A 20,988-nucleotide genomic window follows, 5' to 3' on the forward strand; every position below is an offset into this window, starting at 1 on the left:
TAAAAAATAAGGGCTTGTCTGCACCTTTGTGCACTCAGTTTTGATAATATAGCCCCCTTTTCTCATTGTGATACTTAGCTGTTTTAGGATATGACAAGACTTGTATATACAACACAATTCTGAAGACATATTTTACCCCTTAAACTGGGATCATACACTGCCTATGATGTAACAGGTCAATACTGACAGTGTAAGAAAAAGTGTATATGTACGTAATTTGTGATAATTAAGACAGTGTGATGGTGTATGCCATATATCAAGAATAGTTAGGCTATTGTGATGTGCCAAGTGGACTGAACTACCACAAACTTAGCTTTACTTGAACAAAATGTGTTGATGTGTAAACTGTTGGAACCTGAACAAAAACTGTGAATCCTTGCCAGATGACTGAAAGGACAACGTCAACAATGTGTTCAACTCTAATGCTCACAAATACAGAATAACAGAAACTGAAATGATAAAAGATAACCGTGCAGATAATGAATCATCGAACAAATAAACGGATTCAGATTGTGTCGCTCTAGTGCATATGGTGGTTAATCTGCAGACTGGTACGGTATCTTTTACACGGTGATGTCTTCCTGGTGAATGTGTGGAGTGAAGAGGATGAACTGAAGATGAAAGAGGAGTTTATCGGTGACCAGTACCATATATTACGTGGTTGGCTTTTGAGGTACAACTTTCTGAGTTTTAGGTGATTGTTATTAATGTTCCAGCACTATAATCTGCACTGTTTATGATCTGAAAAAATATATATATATAATTAGTACTAAATTTATCAGGGTAAATGACAATATGGATGATAATTTTTTGACAATTCTAGACTATGAACAAAGTACAAGTGTTAGGTGTATATTGCAAGGTTTATGCATATTGAATTACATCAAACAGCAGTATAAACTAAACCTTCCTTAGGCAGCATTACCTCTTTGCTGTTTGTCAGTGCAGAGTAACTATGCCATCAGTAACTGAAACATGTTTGGAAATTTTGCATCCTTACAAAAACATACTTAGGCACATTACTGTAGTAGAAATTATTTTGTTTTTGTTTTTTTCTACATGAAATTAGGAATGTAACTGAACACATTCAGTACAAACAGCACTACCACATATATGCTGGTATAATGACTGATAGCAGGGTAAAAAGCAGGAAAAATAATGCAGCACTTGATTGTCATACTACCACTGCTATCGAGTTTTCACTGTACTGGTGGACACGCCATCAAAAGTTTTTTGACACTTCCCTGCCATGTGTGGCAATGTAAGGTGTTACAGTATACAAAAAATTTATATATATATATGGGGTAGATAGGTTTACAGTATAAAGTACACAGCAAAAGAGTATGAGGAGGAAGGATACTGTTCTTATGTTCGAGGAATGAGAATGTTCCTAAAAATAATACAGTAGGATCTCGCCATTAACGAATTCGACAATAACGTTTTAGGCAATAACGGTAAGTTAGAATAGATACCCAGTTTCTATAATAACATTTGGATTCACTTGAATAACGGTTATTTCATGAATGCCAAGTTGTTATAGTGCAAATATGTCCATATAAAGATGAGTAATGAAACAGACAAACAAGAAAAGATGAAGGAAATTGCCGAAAATGTGAGCAGTAGCAAGAAGGAGATGGAGGATCCTCCTCTGACTCGCCCACTGCCGTCCCCTCCACCTCCATTGCCCTACCTGACTCACAATCTGCCTCCCCCTCCACAGCCCCACATGACTCACCTGCTCTACCTGGCATACCTGCAACCCCTAACATAATGACTTGCTGCATTCTGGAAGAAATGTAACATTCAACAGGCCGTAAATTTCTTTGTCAATGCCTAGAATAATACAACATTGGCAACCATTAAACATGCCTGGTCAGCACTCCAGCCACAACTCAAGTCTGCTGAGACAGAGAGAGAGCAGCCATCAGAATTAATGACTAATGGTTGGACTTGTCAATCAGATTTCAAGAAAATACCAGAAACAGTATCACAATCAAGTGAATGCCCACCATCAGTCACTCATGACTCACTTTCTTTCACAAAGCTAGCCAGCCGAGGAAGAACAACAGAGAAGGGTTGAGTAGATGATGACACTGGGGACTTTTCTGAAGATTTTGACTTTATGGGGTTTGATGAAGTGTTGATGGAAGTGGGTGACCCTGGCGTGAGAGGCAGGAGTGGGGACGAGGCCAGCAGGGGGTCAGGGGGTACGATGCAGTAGCATCCATGCACAAGCCTCAAAACAATCATCATACCAAACACCTCATAACTCCGTTAAGGTGAGTTTTATATTACTCATGATGATTTAATAACTAATCTTATTATTTCTGCTAAAAAAAAGTAGTGATAGAAAGACTCCAGGTGGGAAAAGTGGATAAAAATCCTGGAGTGGTGGCACCAATAAACCCTTTATACATGTATTTTAATGTCATGCAAATAACGTTTTCGCTAATAACGGCATTTTTCTGGCACCAATTAGGCGTTATTGGTGAGATCCTACTGTACTGGCAGGGAACGGTTGGTGAACTTTTGCTCATGACAGTACTGAACAGAACTCATGTTTACCAAACTATTGTTGTCAGTACAGCCCAAAAGAATTATACAAGCCATACAGCACACAAGTTTTAAGTCATCCAAATCTTCCTTCCTTATATTCTGCTAAACAGATTATTGAACACTAAGAGCTGTTAGTCACTGTTGAATGATGATTAAAATTTACAGTACCTAATCCCTTGGTAAACATGAAATGTCAGAAAAATGACCGTAATGAGAGAACGGACTTGATAAATTGTCACAAAAATTCCTCTCATATTTACATTGCAAAACTGGAGTAACTTCATGGTCAAAAGCTATTCTAAAAGAGTATGGAATGCAGGGTATTACAAATACATCCATTCCCCCCTCCCCCTCTGAAAAGCCAGTTGTCATGAAGACAAAAAATACACAGCTTGTTAAATTATAGTGCTTGAAAATTGCCTTTAATCTTCAGTGTTGCAAGCTCTTAAAACCCTGCATCTGCTACTTCAGAAACATTTGCTTCATTGTTCCATCTTAACCCCTTCACTCTGATGATGTACCTACTTTTGATTTTATTCTTGCTACAACCAGCCACTTTTCTTTAACTTTGGAAAGGCTTTTACCAGTAGAGTTAAAAGGGTCTGAATGATATATGTAACCCTTGTAGGTTAAAATTAAAAAAAAAATAATAATAATAATAATAAAGTTTAACCCTAAGCTGAATAAAATCATCTATACATAGCAAGAATAATGTGCCAAATTTGTCATCAGATTTAAGAGGTTAACATTTACTGCAGACAGTACTTGGTATGGCATAAAAGCTGGTATTGGAGGCAATATAGTAACTCTGAAAATATACCATTTATTTGAACATTGAAATAGGGTCTGAATGGTACTGAAATAGCAAACAGCTACATTTTAAAGCTTACAGATGTACAAAATACACCATTCCTTAATGTCGGTGGCTTCCAATTTGTAATTTGCACACATTTACAGCAATACCTTTGATGTTTCAGCTGTACCTCAGTGGAAATTCATTGCTGCCATGTAGGAATACATTTGTACAGGTACACTGCCTCTAGTTGTTAATGAAGTACTGTACATGGAATATAGTGATGTTAATACTTTAATACAACAGTGACCTGGTTACAAGCCGACAATACAGTAAAACTGTATTTTCGTTACAAGCTGATACTACTGTAAAACTATTTTCCATCCAGACAAAAGCATTCCTCATGTCTATTCCCCCTCCCCACTATTTTTTTTTTTCTACATCCACTGTTTTTTTTGTAAGAAATGGGTATAAGAAGTGAATGGCAAATAAAATGAAAACTGTACTATATTATGTTACCAAGAACAGTACATAATTCCTGACATCATCTATGATAGCAGAGATAAAATTTGCCCCTGCATACATTTCCATCACCACTGAATTGTCTGAATTCACTCTTCCATTTTATTCATGTATCTTATTCTCAGCTGTCCTATTCTCCCATCATAACTTTCTCTCTCTCTCTCATTTTTAGTATTTCATGTGTCCATGCCACCTTAGTACATTCCTCTAAAGTTCACTTGCATTCTTTTAAATAGCAAAGTTAACAAGAGGTGCTTGGAAAAGAAAAAGCTTTACTGTACCTGAAAGCTCTCTCTCTCTCTCTCTCTCTCTCTTTACAGGTGTATATATACACACACACACACACACACACACACACACAAACTATAGTCACTCAGAAGAAACCATAGTTAATTTCCTTTAGTCAGCAACTTAGAGAAGAAATTATTATTTTTGTACATTTGTAGCAATATACTATACCATAAAATGTAGCTGTATTGCAAATTACAGTTCAATACTGAAATCACGATGTGGGAGACTTAATGTGTTGGAATCTAGTCAAGAAAGTGACAGGTAGAGAGATATAGGGACTGTACATGAGTGAAATCTTTTTTATACACCTTGGATGTTAATATTCTGTAAGTGCTTTTTAAATACATTTTTTATATATATGTGTGCCATAAATCATGAGCCAGGATTTGTTATAATTTTTTTATAATGTCTTTCCATAAAACTGAACTGCTCAATGAGTAGAATTTTTATATCCTAATTTTGAGTGCCAGTATTATGTGTGGGGGGGGACTGAAAAACCAAAGAGAAAAAGAAAGCCATATACTTCGGTTCAATAGTTAAAAAACTGTATATAAACAAGATCTTACAAGGTGTTATGGGGGAAATAGAAAGAGAGCATAAGACACAAAAGGGCAAGGTAAAAGACAGGTAAAGTGATGAATGGAGATCATGGGGAAAGAGTAAGAGAAACTGCCAATACTATTATAGGAAGTCTCTAGTAAACCCCAATGACTGGTTTTAGCGTACAGACAGATACCAAGCAGTGAGATCCATAATTTTCATTACTGTATTTTTGTTCAGCTCTTCTATGCAATCTCTAAAGGAGAGCTATGCAAAGGGAATCAAGCTGCAAATCATAATGGACTGCAATTGCCATAATTAACCTGTGGATTGTGTAATTACCCTTTCGTGTGGTGTGCAAAAAATGAAGATTTTTTTGTTGTTGTTTTTATTTATTATAACCTGAAGATAAACATCCAGGGCATCATCTGGTAAAAAAAAAATAAAAATAATAAAAAATAATCTGTCTTTGCATAGGGCCATGCGTAAGTTTATGTAGGAGAGTAGTGAAAAAAGAAAAAAAAAAAAGGTTTTGTTTATTATAAACTTGAAGATAAACATCCAGGGCATCATCTGGTGAAAAGAAAAAAAATATATCTCTCTCTCTGTCTTTGTGTAACGCCACGCATAAGTTTGCGTAGGGGTGGAGTAGTTACCGGTGATGCACGGCTGGCACAGCCTGGGCTGTGGCTCGCAATGTGATGCTACCCAATCTGAGCTGTGGCTCGCAATCCACAGGTTAATTTCGGATATTAGTCTTTAAAAATAAATAAATAAAATAAATAAAAAAATAAAAATAAACTCCTCCAGAGACTGTGTTCTTCCATATATATATTCGTGCTTCAAGGGAGCTCAGAGCTCTGAAAATCAATACAGTAGACATTGATTATAGGTCTTTCATGTGTATAAAACTGCACAAGCACAGGAAACTCAGTTACTGAAATATAATATTCACAAACTGTGATGAATGGGGGAGGGAGGACCTTACCTATTATAAATTTGGGTAAGCTATGCCTTAACTACAGGCCTATTGTATGGGTAAACACATCACCACCATAATTCCCTAAATCTTGCTCCTTGACCCCCTAGCAGGAGACAGCCATGACAGAACCATCTCCAAGCTACTTTATTTTTGTATGGTTTTCTCACTTTCTCAGTTATCCCTGTTGTTCATTCTTCTCTTTCTCTCTAATACTGTATACTGCTCCACTCTTCTTCCATATCATGTACAATCTTTCTCTTCTGACATTACTCTCATTTCACAAATGTTCTTTGGCATACTTCCTACAGTATGTCCATTCACTGATCATAACTCTACCATCTCAATCTGTATCTTTTTATCCATTCACCAGTAACATTTTACTCTTATAGCCTTTACTTCAGTTCGTAATTTCAAGGATAAGGGAGTAAACAGTGAGGCTAATGGAGACAGCAGCATGGAGAAGCCACCATTAGGAGACCATGACCAGTGCATACAAGCACACTGGAGCCTCTGTTAACAAGAGGAAACAAAATGAATCTGGTATGTACTTACATCATCCATCTTGCTTAGGCCTGCAGCAGTTCTGAGGAACCTCAACTCTACAGCCTGATGCATACAGTTCTCTAATCTCTGCTAGACATACTCCAGGATTCAATAACAAATGAGAGAACTCACTCAATGTAGTTATGCTCGTGGGTGTCTGCCCTGTCCTCTCCTCCATCCTTCTTTCCTTCCATCATCATCTATCTTTCTTTCCTTCATTCTTTCCTCATCCTTCTGCCTACGGGTGACTTTACACTCCCTCTTCTGTCTTTCATTCCTTGATTCTTTCCTCTTCCTTCTGCCTATGGGTGACTCTACACTGAGTGACAAGCCAAATGGTTTCCTGTACACCAGGAAACTATTTACTACGCTAGGTGGTAACCATATAACCAAATTTTGGCACCTGGTGGTTTAGTGGGCAATTATTGTGCTCCAATCGGATTGAGCCAATGAAGGTTTATGTCCAAGGGGTGGTTGGGGTTTATTCCTCATGTAATGCCACTCAGGGATGAGTGAGGTTGGTCACTCTCATCTTAAATGTCAGGATCAACTGCCTAGCCCCATTCTCCTATGCTCCCCATGGGGCAACATAGGATTGGATGATGGATGGATGGATAGAACTGTAAGCAGCATATATTCGTTCAAAGAACATTTCACCTCCAAATCAAACATCACTTCCTTTAAAATACTGCCCAGTTCACCAACTACTTTTCTAGCCCGAGGCAATAATCTTTCACCTCTTACTCGGGGAGCAGAGAGGCTCAATGGTAAAATGCTTGACTCAAGACCGCAAGGTCGAGGGTTTGCGCCCCGACCGGGTGGCGGCCTTGCTGGGAGGGGTAGCATTCTCCCGTCACCCTAGCAGGGCCATGTGATCTATTAAGGCCTAGCTCTGGGGAATTTTTCTCCTCTCAAATCAAAGGTAGCCCCAAGAAGTCCAAAAGCCATGATGCCTGAGGAGAGGGCAGGGGGATGATCCAGAACCTTGATAATCAATGGATAACATAGCTTTATGCAAATGGAAAGTTGAACACAACCAAAGATGGCCTGGTTACTGGCACAGCATCCATATGCCATGCTGTAATGATGGGGGGAGAGGAGAGGAGAGGCAACCTATAACTCTGAAAACCATTATGCATCTATCACCTTTAAATAGGCCTACTGTGTATGATAAGTTCAATAAACAAAGGTGGCCTGAATACAAATAATGCATCAACATGCCATGCCAGGGCAGGAGGTTACTGTGAGGAGAAGGGACTCAGAACTTTAAAAATCAACAGACTTGGCCTTTACCATATAACTGTGCTCACTGCACGTGCCAAGCTGTGTAACTAAAGGCAGCCTGGTCAATGTGACAGTGTTCACAAACAAAGACAAGCAGTGGCATATGTATCTCGATACACTGAAAGATACAAGTAATTAGGCATAATAATGTACTGCTTACCCATCCATCCATCCATCATCCAATCCTTCCTACATTGCCCCACAAAAAGCATAAGGAGTCCAGGGCTAGGCAAGTTGCACCTGACATTTAAGATGACAGTGACCAGCCTCAATCATCCTTGAGTGGCATTACGTGAGCAACAAACTCCAACCACCTCTTGGATATAAACCTACATAGGCTCAATCCAACCAGAGTGCCTTAATTACCCACTAAACCACTAGGAGTCATAATCTGGTTATATGGCTACCACCCAGCAGAGTAAATGGTTTCCTGGTGTACAGAAAACCATTTAACTTCTCACTCAGTGCATAGTAACCCAAAGATAGAAGGAAGAGGAAAGAGTAAAGGAAAGAAGGACAAAAGAAGGAGTGTAAAGTCACCCATAGACAGAAGGAAAAGGAAAGAATGAAGGAACGAAAGATAGAAGAGGAAGGAAGGAAGAGAGGAAAGGGCAGACACCCAAAGCAGCACTACATTGAGTGGATGGTGAGCACCCCCACCTACCACAACTGCTTATCAATATGAATAATAATCTGACAATAACTTAACCAGCTGGAGCTAAGCAAAAACCGCAATAATCATGACTACTAAAGCCTGCCATTTTATGACCAGATATTAAAATGCAATGCAAGGCTATGTGAATAAACAGGTAAATATTGTGCTAAATGTAATTCATAGCTATCATTACATCAAGTATTAAAAACTTCAACTATCCTGACATAAAACTTTTGGTACAATATGACCAGAGAAGCAACAGTAAAACAGAAACAGCTAATTCCACATTACCCCTTTAAAGTTGTAGGAGCCTACACTGGGCCACCAAAGATCAAATCATTAACCAGGACATATTCAACTTGTGGTCTTTGCAGCATTTTATTGAGGGGGAGGGGGGGGAAGCTACCTCAGGGAGAATTAAACCTGTGAATGCATGGTACAGCAGTCATACGTACATGTATATTCTACCATAACACCATCAGGTATCATAACTGAAATACCTGTACTCCTGAGTATCCTGTTACATATCATGACAAACAAACTTGATACATTTTGTTTTGTTTCATTTCGTTTATAAAGGCTCTAGCACGCTTGCATGCATAGGCCTTGGTTGCCTCATGCCAACTCTCCATGCTGCTCGATCTCTGGCAGTGTCCCTGTTCAGTCTCTTATCCATGAGGTCCAATTCCATGACCTCATCCCAGGTCTCTTTCGGTCTCCCTCTCACAACCCTACCACCAACGTTCACACTTCTCACTTTCTGCATCCATTTGTCATCCCTCATCCTCTTCACATGCCCAAATCACCTCAATCTATTTCCTCATCACAGCACAAATACATTCCAGTCCCCACATGCCTAAACCATCTCAATTTCTCTCGCCTCATCACAACACCAATTCATTCCAGTCCCATCCTTCCTCTTAGATTTTCCATTGTAAACCTGAACCTCCCAGACCTCGCATTCAAGGATGCCTGCACATCCACCTAATCATTGCCATTTCTTTACATCTGAACATGCGAATATCCTCTTCCCTTACTGCCAAGGTCTGACTACCATACAGCATTATACTACTAACACATGCCACATACACTTTCAGTCCCTTATCACTGTGACCTAAGGGATAAGGGACTGAACAGAAAGGCCACCAGAGACGGAGCTGCATGGAGAGCTGCCATTAGGCGACCAAGGCCAACACATGCAAGCATGTTGGAGCCCCTATAAATGATACAATATGATGCAACTATAAAGCAGGAAAGTACAGGTTTTGGTTTCAATTAATCAGTTAAATGATGCGTAAATACATCTTTTCCCTGCTTCTGGAACTTTCAGGGCAAAATCTGTAATTTTTACCACTACTCCTGAACAACTATGACAATTCTCATCTGCTTACTGATTTTTCAACTAAGTGGACACAAACATTTCAATCCATCAGGACAGCCGAGGCTTAATGATCACCACAACAAATTAAGACAAAAATACTTGCACAGTGCAGTGCACTCACTAGTTTTGCGAATTATATTTTCGTGAGGAAAAGGAATGTTCCTCAGCAAGGAGTCTCGCGATTTTACTGAGAGTTTTGTAAGCCTCAGAGGTGAGTGATTGCATGCATATGCACCTCCTCAGTCACTTCTTCATGGCCACCACTGCCATGTTTGTGATGATATAACCTGTGACACTTTGTACTGTTGCGATATAACGCTCACAGGACGTACTCTCTTGAGTCTCAAGTTCATGTGTTGTGCAAAAAGTTTCACAATTACATAAAGAGTGACCGCAGCGCTGAGGGTTCAAGGAGTGGCAAGGGCACCCACTAGTACTGTAAAGGTGTGAGTAACAAGACAATGACAACACTGGTGAGCTTGATGAGCTCCCACTGGATTTTGAGGGCTTTGATGTTGAGGTATAGGGAAGTGTGGTGTGTGGGACTCATCAGTGGTGGCGGGGAGCACTGAGGGGGGCCAGTGGCAACTAACCACCACTCCCAACCTCGGAACTCATCTTCGAGCCTCATCAAGCAGTTCCGCCTAACTGTCAATATTAGTAAGGTCTCTAGTATTACGGTTCAGTAATATACAGTAAAACCTCAATATAACAGACTTCAAAGGACCAGAATTTGCTTTTATCGGAATTGAGGAGCTACCAGACTAAATTCTTATATATCAGGAAAGGTCCCATAAAGCCAGAATCAATCTGGACTACCTGACCACAGCAGCTATGTTCACCACAACAAGGTAATTATAAGACAAGTTTATCAATTTACAGTACAGTATTATTATATATACCATCTGATTATTGTTGTGAATGTATAATACAGTACAGTATTGCAATATTAGTGAAAACAGTTTAAAAACTGTTGGTGCAGTCCTGACTAATGTCTGATATGTTGGAAAAAGTCCGGGTTAGAAGGGGGAGGTCCTGATGTCACTTTTATCGGAATTTCGCTTTTTTTGGAATGACTTGGGCCCCAATTAGTCCGTTATAGTGAGATTTTACTGTAATAGATGTCTGATTAATTTTAAGTAATTTATAGTAGCAGTAGCGTGCCATTAATGAGCAGCTAAGCGGAAATGAGGTGGCTGACTCCAGAGCCAATTACTACTTATTACATGTAAAGTATATGCATGAGTTTTGCGAATTTTAGTTTCGCATCGCGATTGTGGTACCAATTAAGCGCGAACTAGTGAGTGCACCGTATAAGTAAAAGCACACAAGATCAGCAAAAAAAACTAAAACTATTGTTTCTCGAAAACTTCAGCAGCATATTCCATCCAAAGATTAAAATATATTAGCTATAATTAATATTTTACCTTCACGATGATTACACTGATAAATGAGGAACATAAATAAATCATAAAATAATTTTAGCGGCAAATTGTGTTGCAGAATTTTAAAACATTTAGTTAAATCTATATTTGTCAAAACATATAAATGCTATTAAAACAAAAAGGAGGGGGGAAGGGGAAGTACTTGATTAGTACACCCATGTCAAAGCAAAAATGAAATATTCGGTGCAACAAAGGCAAATGTGTGACTTGCAAGTTGAAATAAAAAAATTTATTAACCCCTTCAATCTGATGACACTGTGTGTGTGTGTGTGTGTGTGTGTGTGTGTGTGTGTGTGTGTGTGTGTGTGTGTGTGTGTGTGTGTGTGTCATCACTCTTCAGGGCAATTTTATAAATGCTTCAATATGAGAGGGCTTTTCTAAACTTATTTAAATTGTCTGGAACAAAATAATAAACTATAAATGATAAATCCTCTGGTTAAACGCTTATTCTACTGTGGTCCATACTTCACAAATATTCTGTATTATTAATGTTCATTGTTTCTGGCTGACTTTGTACTTTGGGGTGCAGGGGTGTTGTGCCATCAGGAATGTAGGGGATTTGGGCACAGGCTATCTGTTTCCAACATTTAATGCAAGAGACTGATTGCTTCCCCTAAATAAACCCAAACTATCCCTCAAGTTTAAATCCCTAAGGGTAACATGCAGTTGGACTACTGGACTGTCTAATTCCCTTGATCATTAGTATATCAGGAAAAAAGTATATTAAAAAAAATAAATAAATGACCATAATCATCATCATCGTTTACTGTATAGGCATGTTTCTTAGAACTACATTTTCAAACATTCACCCTTGTTGCACTGAACTCCTAAAATAAAACAATAAGGGACTAATATACTGGCCCTATGTAATATAAAACAAATAACTACCACTAACTTATGCAGCTTTTCTCTTCAAAATCTGAACACAATACTCAACTAACAAAAGTCTTCACAAGTGTACCATTTCCATAAGTCCAATTTTAACCCCCTGAATTCCATATTTTTTATTCTATTCTCATCACCTCCAAGTTATTTTGTTAACCTTGGAAGAGCCACGTATAGCAACAGGGTTAGAAACAGTTTCCACTAACCCCTCTGTGACCTGATTTCTCTCCCTGTGGTCAATAAAATAATTTGAAAGTAGCAAAATTCAAGCTAAAAATAAATGATAATAATACCAATGATTTTAAAAAGAGGTAACTCGAGTCATGAGGCTGAGAGAAAAGCTTGTATAAACATAATATTCTCATTACTAGACCATAGTCTTCTAGTACACTTCATAATTGAGACTTACTACCATACAAATGAGAAGAAAACTCCACGTGTTTCACTTCCAACAATTCCTACTTTGATATCAATCACAACTATTACCTGGGTAGCTTTTGTAAAAAATCTTGCACTAACACCTTCAATACTGTGACAAATTTCTTATTACATTCTTGCTATCACCAAATGACCATATATTATCTACATTTAATTTAGGCTTTTTCAACTGCAGAGGTCAGATTATAGCCTTTACTAACCCCCCCACTACTAAGAGTCCTTCCTAAGCTGAATGAAACTTCTAGGATATAACAAGAATTAACTAAAAAATACAACACTGGACTAAAGGGGTTAATAAAAGTTTCACGATTAAACTAAGTACTGTACTGCCTAAAATTCTTTGGAAATTAAAAACAATTGGGAAAATGTCCCAACGTAAAATTTTTGGTGAATTATGGAACTAATTCTTTTACTGTACTTAACCTCTTTCCTACAATGAAGCAGTTTTCATTTAATTCTGCTATGACGAGATGAGTTTACTCAGCCTGGGAAAGATTTTTTTGTACTGGAAAGGTTACATACAGCCTTCATTTTCCACTACAATACAAGAGGTCTCTCCTATGCTGCATAAAATATAAAAAAAATATGACACTGAATCATAAGGGAAGTATTTATAGAAGGGCAGAATGAACACTTACTACTCATCACGAATATAAGAGCTCAATGGACGTCTACACAAGACATATGCTTCACAAAATCTCTCTTCAGTGTAGATACAGGGAGCTGATCTGGAGATAGAGAGGGGGGGGGGAATGTAATAATACTGTACCTGGAAAAACTTTACAATCTCAGCATAAATGATATAACCATACTTTGCTCACTTGAATGTGGCCTAAAACTGCCCTTTCTCCACCTTAATTACTGAGCTGTAACAATGCATTAACACTGGAAAATGGTGCTACCCTTGACAGAGTGGAATGGAAAAGACATAGTACAACCATAGTGTTCTACCGATGAAAAACTCCACAGTTACAGTACGATGGACAAAACTACCAGTATAACAAACCAATGATCGACATCACCATCCTACTTCTCATGCACATATGGGATGCAAAATTCTACAACACTGCTCTTTTTGGAAGCTAAGAAGTAGCCTGAGCAACAGTGGCTGCCTCTTTTCAGAATACTGTACAATAATTCCATATTTTATGTCAAAAATGTGTTCAAAAATACTGCAACAAAACTCAAACAAGTGTTACTGCAAAGTATGCAAAACTTGTGAATCAGTTTTATAGGCAGCAAAGAAACTTCAACAGGCTGCTGTTAACTATGGACTTAACTGCATAATACAATACAGAAAATGGCAATATGAAAACGGACTTCCTGTACTTCTCAGCCTCCAAGAAGGTGGTTTAGACTGTCCTACTATAAGAGTGGGGGAAACAGGATTATAATGATGCTTTGATAGTCATAACATAAATCATTAGCATACATCCAATGTAAGAACAGTCACTCTTCACCACTTGTTATCATCCACATCCCTCTCTCCACACCTCAAACTTTAATCTCTCATAACCCTATCCATATTTATAAGCTGAACAATAACAAAGGCATCACATACCCATCTCTCACTCCAACCCTAATACTTGAGAACCACTTACCCAGACACCAACCTACCATACTCTTACATATGCTTCACCATCATTTTAAAGGCTCTACAGCATTCAAGTCTTCCACCTAAATTATCATCATCATCATCATCCAGACCTCCTTTCCCATCCTAGGGCAGGGTGAAGATTAGAAACATCCAGACAGCCCAATATTGCCCAATCCCATGGCCACGCTTCCATTCACTCATCATTCAAGCTCCAGGAATCCTGGCTCTATCTGATACACCAAAAACTACTGTCACGTCCTGTAGCTTCACATAAATATATCCGATAGAGGATGGTAACCATATAACCAAGATTTTTGGCCGAGTTAAGCGTCCACCAGATTCCCCTATGTAAAATCACTTACTCATCGGAAATGTTTTGGGGAGCCAATCTACATTAAACATACATAAAAACTGGGGAAGTCACCTCATACCCACCATGTCATGTGCTTTAGCCAGATCCATCAATGCCATAAAACCCTCGCACACCTTCGCACAAGCTATCTCTGCAACTTGTCTCATATCTGATTGATACACCCCTTCCCACCCTTAACACTAACCCGTTCGTCATTTACATGACATTTTAATTTCTTCCTTACCCCCTCCCCTATTATACAACATTTCTACAACTCTCAGTAACTTACCTCATGGAATTTTCTTCATTCACTCTGGTCATTTTTACTTTTGTACAAACACAATCGCAGTTTTTTCCATTAATCTACACTGGTACAACTTCATTCACTCCTGTTATATTCCTGAAATATTTCACCTCCCTCTTTATGTTACATGCTATCATCTCTACCATTTTTTTTCTTCTTCTTTTTTTTTTTTTATGTGTCCGACTCTGGGCATAGGCTTCACAGCCTGCTCCCAAGGCCCAGTAGTCCTCCTACATACCATACACCTCTACATGTCACCACTTTGGCGCTAACACCCACCGTCCATATTGAATACATGTTAGGGCTGTCTCATACAGGACTGGCGTATTGGTACTAGGGGGGTATTTTTACGGCATGTCAGTGGGTCTTCTGGCAGATCAGTAAAGTCTGTTTTTATGAGATTCAAATCCTTAAACTATTCCCTGCCCCAGCGGGGACTTGAACCTGGGTCCGGTAGGACTGCAGGCCTCCTCTCTACCGACTGTGCTACACCTATTGTCTTCCCAACTTAACCTCTTTGCAGCGTGATGCTAAAGTGGCAGCAGATGAGAGGTGGGGTAGGCGCCTGACAGAGAATTTTCAACAGAATAAGAAAATGTTTTGGAAGGAGGTGAAAAGGGTGCGAAAGAGAGAGTCTGGGAAGGAAGAACGAGTAAAAGCAGAGGATGGAAGGATGTTAACTGAGATGGACGCAGTAAGGAAGAGATGGGCAGAGTATTTTGAAAGATTGTTAAATGTACAGGAGGAAAGGGTGGCTGAGCTTGTGGCGGATGGAAGGGTGCAAGGAATAAATGTGTTGGGAGAGTTGAATGATTCTTTGATCACGAAGGAGGAAGTGGAGAAGGCAGTAAAGGAGATGATAACAGGGAAAGCTGCAGGTATGGATGGATGTGCTGTGGAATGCCTGAAGGGTGGTGGAGTGATGATTGTTGACTGGTTAGTAAGATTGTTGAATGTGTGCTTTGTGAAAGGTATGGTGCCAGTTGACTGGGCAAGTGCTTGTGTGGTCCCATTGTATAAAGGCAAGGGTGATAAGTATGAATGTACTAGCTTTAGGGGTATAAGTCTGTTGAGTGTTGTAGGTAAGGTGTATGGTAGAGTGTTAATTATGAGAGTTAGAGAGGGTACAGAGGGAGTGATTGGTGATGAGCAGTGTGGCTTTAGGAGAGGGAGGGGATGCGTGGATCAGGTGTTTCCGGTGAGACAAGTGTGTGAAAAGTATTTAGCGAAAGGCAAGGATGTGTTTTGGGCATTCATGGATTTAGAGAAAGCGTATGATAGAACTGATAGGGAGGCTTTGTAGACTGTTTTAAGATTGTATGGACTTGATGGTAGGTTATTAAAAGGGGTGAAATGTTTTTATGTAAATAGTAGAGCGTGTGTAAGAGTGGGAAATGCTGTGAGTGATTGGTTTCCTGTGAGAGTGGGGCTGCGACAGGGATGTGTGATGTCGCCTTGGTTGTTTAATATTTACATGGATGGTGTTGTAAGGGAGGTGAATGCAAGAGTTTTAGGTGGAGGTCTGAGTCTGGTGAATGTTGATGATGGAGAGTGGAAACTGAAGCAGCTGCTGTTTGCAGATGATACTGCACTGGTGGCTGATTCAGAGGAGAGATTGAGACAGTTGGTAGAGGAGTTTGGAAGGGTGTGTGAAAGGAGGAAATTGAAAGTAAATGAGAATAAGAGTAAAGTGATGAAGTGTATGAGGTTGGTAGATGGTAGGGGGATGAATATAGTTTTGAATGGCGAGTTGCTTGAGGAGGTAGAGTGTTTTAAATATCTAGGGTCACATGTTGCTGTGGATGGAAGAATAGATGCAGAAGTGAAGTGCAGAATAAATGAAGTAGGAAAGGTGCTGGGAGGAATGAAAAAAGTGTTTAGATGTCGTTCGCTTAGAATGGATGTAAAGAGAAGGCTGTATGAGGGTGTTGTGGTACCGACTGCATTGTATGGGGCTGAAACATGGAATATGGGTGTAGCAGAGAGGAAAAGTTTGAATGTAATGGAGATGAGGTGTCTGAGGAGTATGTGTGGAGTGACGCGTATGGATCGAGTGCGGAATGATGAAGTGCGAAGGAGAACTGGAGTTGTTTGGGAGATGGCTGGTAGAGTTGAGCAGAGGGTGTTGCGATGGTTTGGGCATATGGAGAGAATGGATAATGAGCGATTGGTGAAAAAGATAACTAGATCTGATGTGAGAGGTGTAAGGCTGAGAGGAAGACCACGAATAGGATGGATGGACAGTGTGAAGAGAGCGCTGGATGCGAGAGGAATGTCTGTTGAGCAAGGAAGAGTGGCTGTGCGTGACAGAAATGGGTGGAGAGAAATTGTGAATGAATAAGTGATGACGCAGCCCTAAGGGGATATTCTCCCGCATTTGGTCTGATCAGCTATTTCAGGTCAGGTGCGGGTAAGGGGATGAGTCTGCTATGATGTGGCAGGGGTAAACCAGCTCTGCTGTCGGGCCCTGCTGCGGATGTCACTGATTGCATTGCGCAGTTGACCCTTGTGCAGTGTGGTGCGGTGCGGATCTGTCCGTTCTCCCCTTTGGGACTAAGATGCGAATGAATGTGTTTGAATGGATGAGCAAATGGGGAGTGTGTCGTCCTGTCTCAGCAACCTCCCTTTCCTTGGGGGAAGCAGCCTAGGTGTATAGATAGATAGATAGTAACTGTTCTATTATCAGTCACCACATTACTTCTTTGTGCACATGTGTATTTAATTATGTTTATCACCATTCCTCTCACACAATCATTTATAGTCAAGTTTTTCAAAATATTCTCATCACCTGCTCCTTAGTTTTCTTTTATTTGTATTTCAATTCAACTTCATATTTTCATGGTGCTGAATAAAGGCACCTTCATACCATGGCACGAATATAAAAGGAAGGCGCTGCTCCCCAATTATATAAACACCCCTCAACTCACTCCCTACCCCGTGAAAGTGGGATGCAGATTGCAAGAGGGGAGTAATGACAGCCCGCAGTTTGTTAGATTCATGTTCAGAAGAACCTGGGGCTACAACTACAGTATCTGTTACTTTTTTCTTTTTTTTCTTTTTCTTTTTTCTAATACTCAATCCTACATTTCTTAACCCCTTTCCATGATAGCTTCCTAATTTTGGGATAAATTACTTTCTTTTCTTTTCCTTTTTTTTTCCAAAATCACCCTTTTCTTCTTTCTCTCTCCACTAACCTTCTCATACATTTTACTAACTCTTTCTCACATTATTCACACTCCATATATTCCCTCCTCCATTCTTTAGAATCCTTCCTTGCATCCATCCTCAACACTCCAAAACAATCAACTTTATCACTAACAGCCTGTCAACTCTTCCATGCAGGTCCTCTGTAACACACCAAACAATTCCACATCATTTAGTAGCTATTCAATATACAGGATTTCAAAACCCGTCCTTCTAACTCCACCTGCTGGTGCAAGGAATATATGCAATAATCAGAGCAACTTTCACCATCTTAACTTTCACATCCAAGTGCCTTCCAATACATTCCATAGTTTTACACTCAATCATTTCTCTCCACCATTCATTATTCATCAACAAACTATCTCCCTCTACTCTCTGCACTTGTACTCATTCCTACTTTATCTCATGTTGCCCCCTCCTCTTCATCCAACCTCCTTCCCCTCATCTCTGTATGTCAAAAAGCCATTTACTTAACTTTAACAAATACCTTAACTACTTGTGCTCTTGAACAATCTTCATTTACATCTTTTGCATCCTACACAACCATACAATCTGCCTACTTTAGTTTTACTGGACCCTGGGCACGTACAGAACCCACAGCTGAATCCATCTGAATGATCTTTATTTTACTTGAGTTTATTTTTCTTATGGTAATGGGGTTTCAGGTACTCAACAACCAATTCTCCCCTTTTAGTCTGTGCATTAGGGAATACAGAGAAAACACTTTTCTCCCCTAGCCCAAAGAAAAAGTTCTAAAGGTAACATTAACCATGTGAAACATATAGTTTTCTAACATCCAGCAAGTTATTTGGCTGATCACTATATGCAGTCATCTGTAGAAAGCAATACATCAAGTACATGAATAATGGATTTCCTCATATATCAAGCAGTTTTATCTTGCACAAGTATAACCTCTGGCTTACATTACACTGCAATGTACAGGATCATATTCACAAGATAATACAGGGTAAGCCCTTAATTCACACAAGGGTTAGTTTCCCAGACCCTTCGCGTATGTGGTAAATTCGCGTATATGTTCTGCCCTTGTGTGCACATAATTATGCATGTCTATACATATATTACATCTGAATAATACTGTTTATGCACTACATACACCTTATAAACTAGCATAAAGTATTAAAAACAACAAAAATGTAAGAAATTTAACTGAAACCTGACAAGCACAGGCGTAGGTGGAGACACTTCAGCAGCCTGGTGCACTAGCCCTCACTGCCTCCCGTATGCTACATTCTGCCTTCTTTATTGTATGAACAGTTGACTCATTCACCCCAAACATGCGGTTACAAGACAATTCACAGGCGTAGGTGGAGACACTTCTGCACAGTCTGGTGCACTGGCCCTCACTGTCTCCCGTATGCTGTTCTCCTTCTTTATTGTATGAACAGTTGACTCACCCCAAACATACGGTTCTGAGACAATTCACCATCAAGTCAATTCACCGTCAAAACATGGACAATTCCCCGTCATTCTATTAATATACTTATTATTGATTAATTAATACTTTAATAACTAATTTTCAGGGGGATTTTATAACTCATATAAGTAAAAAACTAGTGTACTGTACTTGCTAAATAAACTGGTATGTAAATAAATGACGGGGAATCGTCCTGACGGAGAATTGTCGCCGACATTCCTCCCTGAAGTTTGTCCAACACTTTAACTTTCTCTGTCAGCAACATCACTTTACAAGTGAGTGTTGGTGTGTTACCACATGCATCACTAGCACTACGCTTATGCCCCATGTTGACAGACAAGGCAAGCAAGCAATTACTGGAAGGCAGAAAAATAAGCCACAAATAACGATTTGCATTTCATGCATGGTTCGACCGTCTGATTCAAACTGACTGTGTGGTGCGTGGTAGACCGACCTCCCACACACACACACACACACACACACACATACATACATATATGTGTGCACACGGGCAGCAGGTAGGCATTTTTTATATTTTATTTATTTCTCTTGTATATTGAAATTACTTATTTGAATACTATAATTTTGTTTTAATTTTTGTACAAAAAATTCGTGGATAACCGAAATCATGTGCAAAAAGTTCGCGTGAATTAAGGGATAACCTGTACTGTATTAAGATGGCTTTCTAGTATTGTATGTTATTTTGCTGCTTTGTAAGTTTTGTCTTGCCAATACCCATTTACAGATGCAATTACTGACATTACTGTTACCCTACGCTCCTCATGGGGCAACGTAGGATTGGATGATGAAGGAAAAAAAAAAAAAAGTTACGACTATGACTCACCTGTTTCTGACACTCCCTTCACCACTCAGCATGAAAACTCTACCGCCTTCTTGATCCAGCAACCTTGGCCTTTTTGCCTTTGTCATCGAGCATATCATACAGCTGCTTTGACTGCAGTGCTACTCCATACTGTGTCTGGAAAAACTTGCAAGTAAAGGCAACCCGACTGGCTTCTGTGTGATCTGGATTTAGACTTCTGAAGAGAGATACAGCTCCATCTTTCCTCTGTGCTACAGGAAGGTCATAGCTGGTGCCAGGAGCTGGTGTGTGCACAACACGGCCCTTCTTCTGAACCCACTGATATAACAACTTCGACGGCAATTCTCGGTCATATTTCATTGATGCAAATCTGAAAATTAAATAAGATCTTCTCTGTAACCACTCAAAGGTAATAAAATTTGTAAATTTTAGAAAAAAATACAGGTACTGATAATGAAATATAATAATATCACACATTGCTTACAAGCTTGGTAAATCTTACAGTTCTGAACTTATAGCCTACTCCAGATAACCAGGTATACACCAAGATCCGGCGCATCACTAACTGACGATCCACTAAACCAATGCACGAGAAATGGGGGAACGTTCTCACTATCCGACTGGCCGTCGATTTGCTAGTCAGAACATTCGACCTCTCCCTAGGTTTGAAATGTGTGCGTCTGAATGCGTATGTGGTGATGCACAAGGCTCTCCCATTCCTCCCTCCATCCCCTCTCTTCCTCCCCCCCTTGGTCCCTCTTACATCCCCTGCCACGCTCTGCACTGCCAGGCATGTCTCCCTCCCCCAGCCCTGGTTGTCTCCCTCCCCATCCCTCCACCCTCCCCACCCCTGCTTGTCTTGTGTGTGTGTGTGTGTGTGTGTGTGTGTGTGTGTGTGTGTGTGTGTGTGTGTGTGTGTGTGTGTGTGTGTGTGTGTGTGTGTGTGTGTGTGTGTGTG

At 39.7% G+C, this 20,988-nt stretch overlaps 1 protein-coding gene across 2 annotated transcripts in view; it reads right to left on the reverse strand.

Annotated features, from left to right (window-relative positions):
* Positions 1–697: 697 nt before the first annotated feature.
* Positions 698–20,988, reverse strand: part of LOC145411593 (uncharacterized) — a 56,616-nt gene continuing 36,325 nt past the window's right edge. Inside the window, exons 6-8 of one of the 2 annotated variants that reach the window (XR_013899443.1) lie at positions 20,052–20,400; positions 12,954–13,043; positions 698–741 (exon numbers count right to left, since the gene is read on the reverse strand). Coding sequence is in view for 1 of the 2 variants with exons in the window: in XM_080281604.1 (XP_080137730.1) it covers positions 20,091–20,400 (310 nt within the window). In the remaining variant the exon portion in view is untranslated. Of the gene's footprint in view, positions 742–11,744; positions 13,044–20,051; positions 20,401–20,988 lie in introns of those variants that run through there. The other variant, XM_080281604.1, reaches the window with a different exon arrangement.

Source organism: Coenobita brevimanus, chromosome 90, assembly GCF_032717465.1.
Source record: "Coenobita brevimanus isolate Jiangsu-jjx chromosome 90, ASM3271746v2, whole genome shotgun sequence".
NCBI classification, from domain to species: Eukaryota; Metazoa; Arthropoda; class Malacostraca; order Decapoda; family Coenobitidae; genus Coenobita; species Coenobita brevimanus.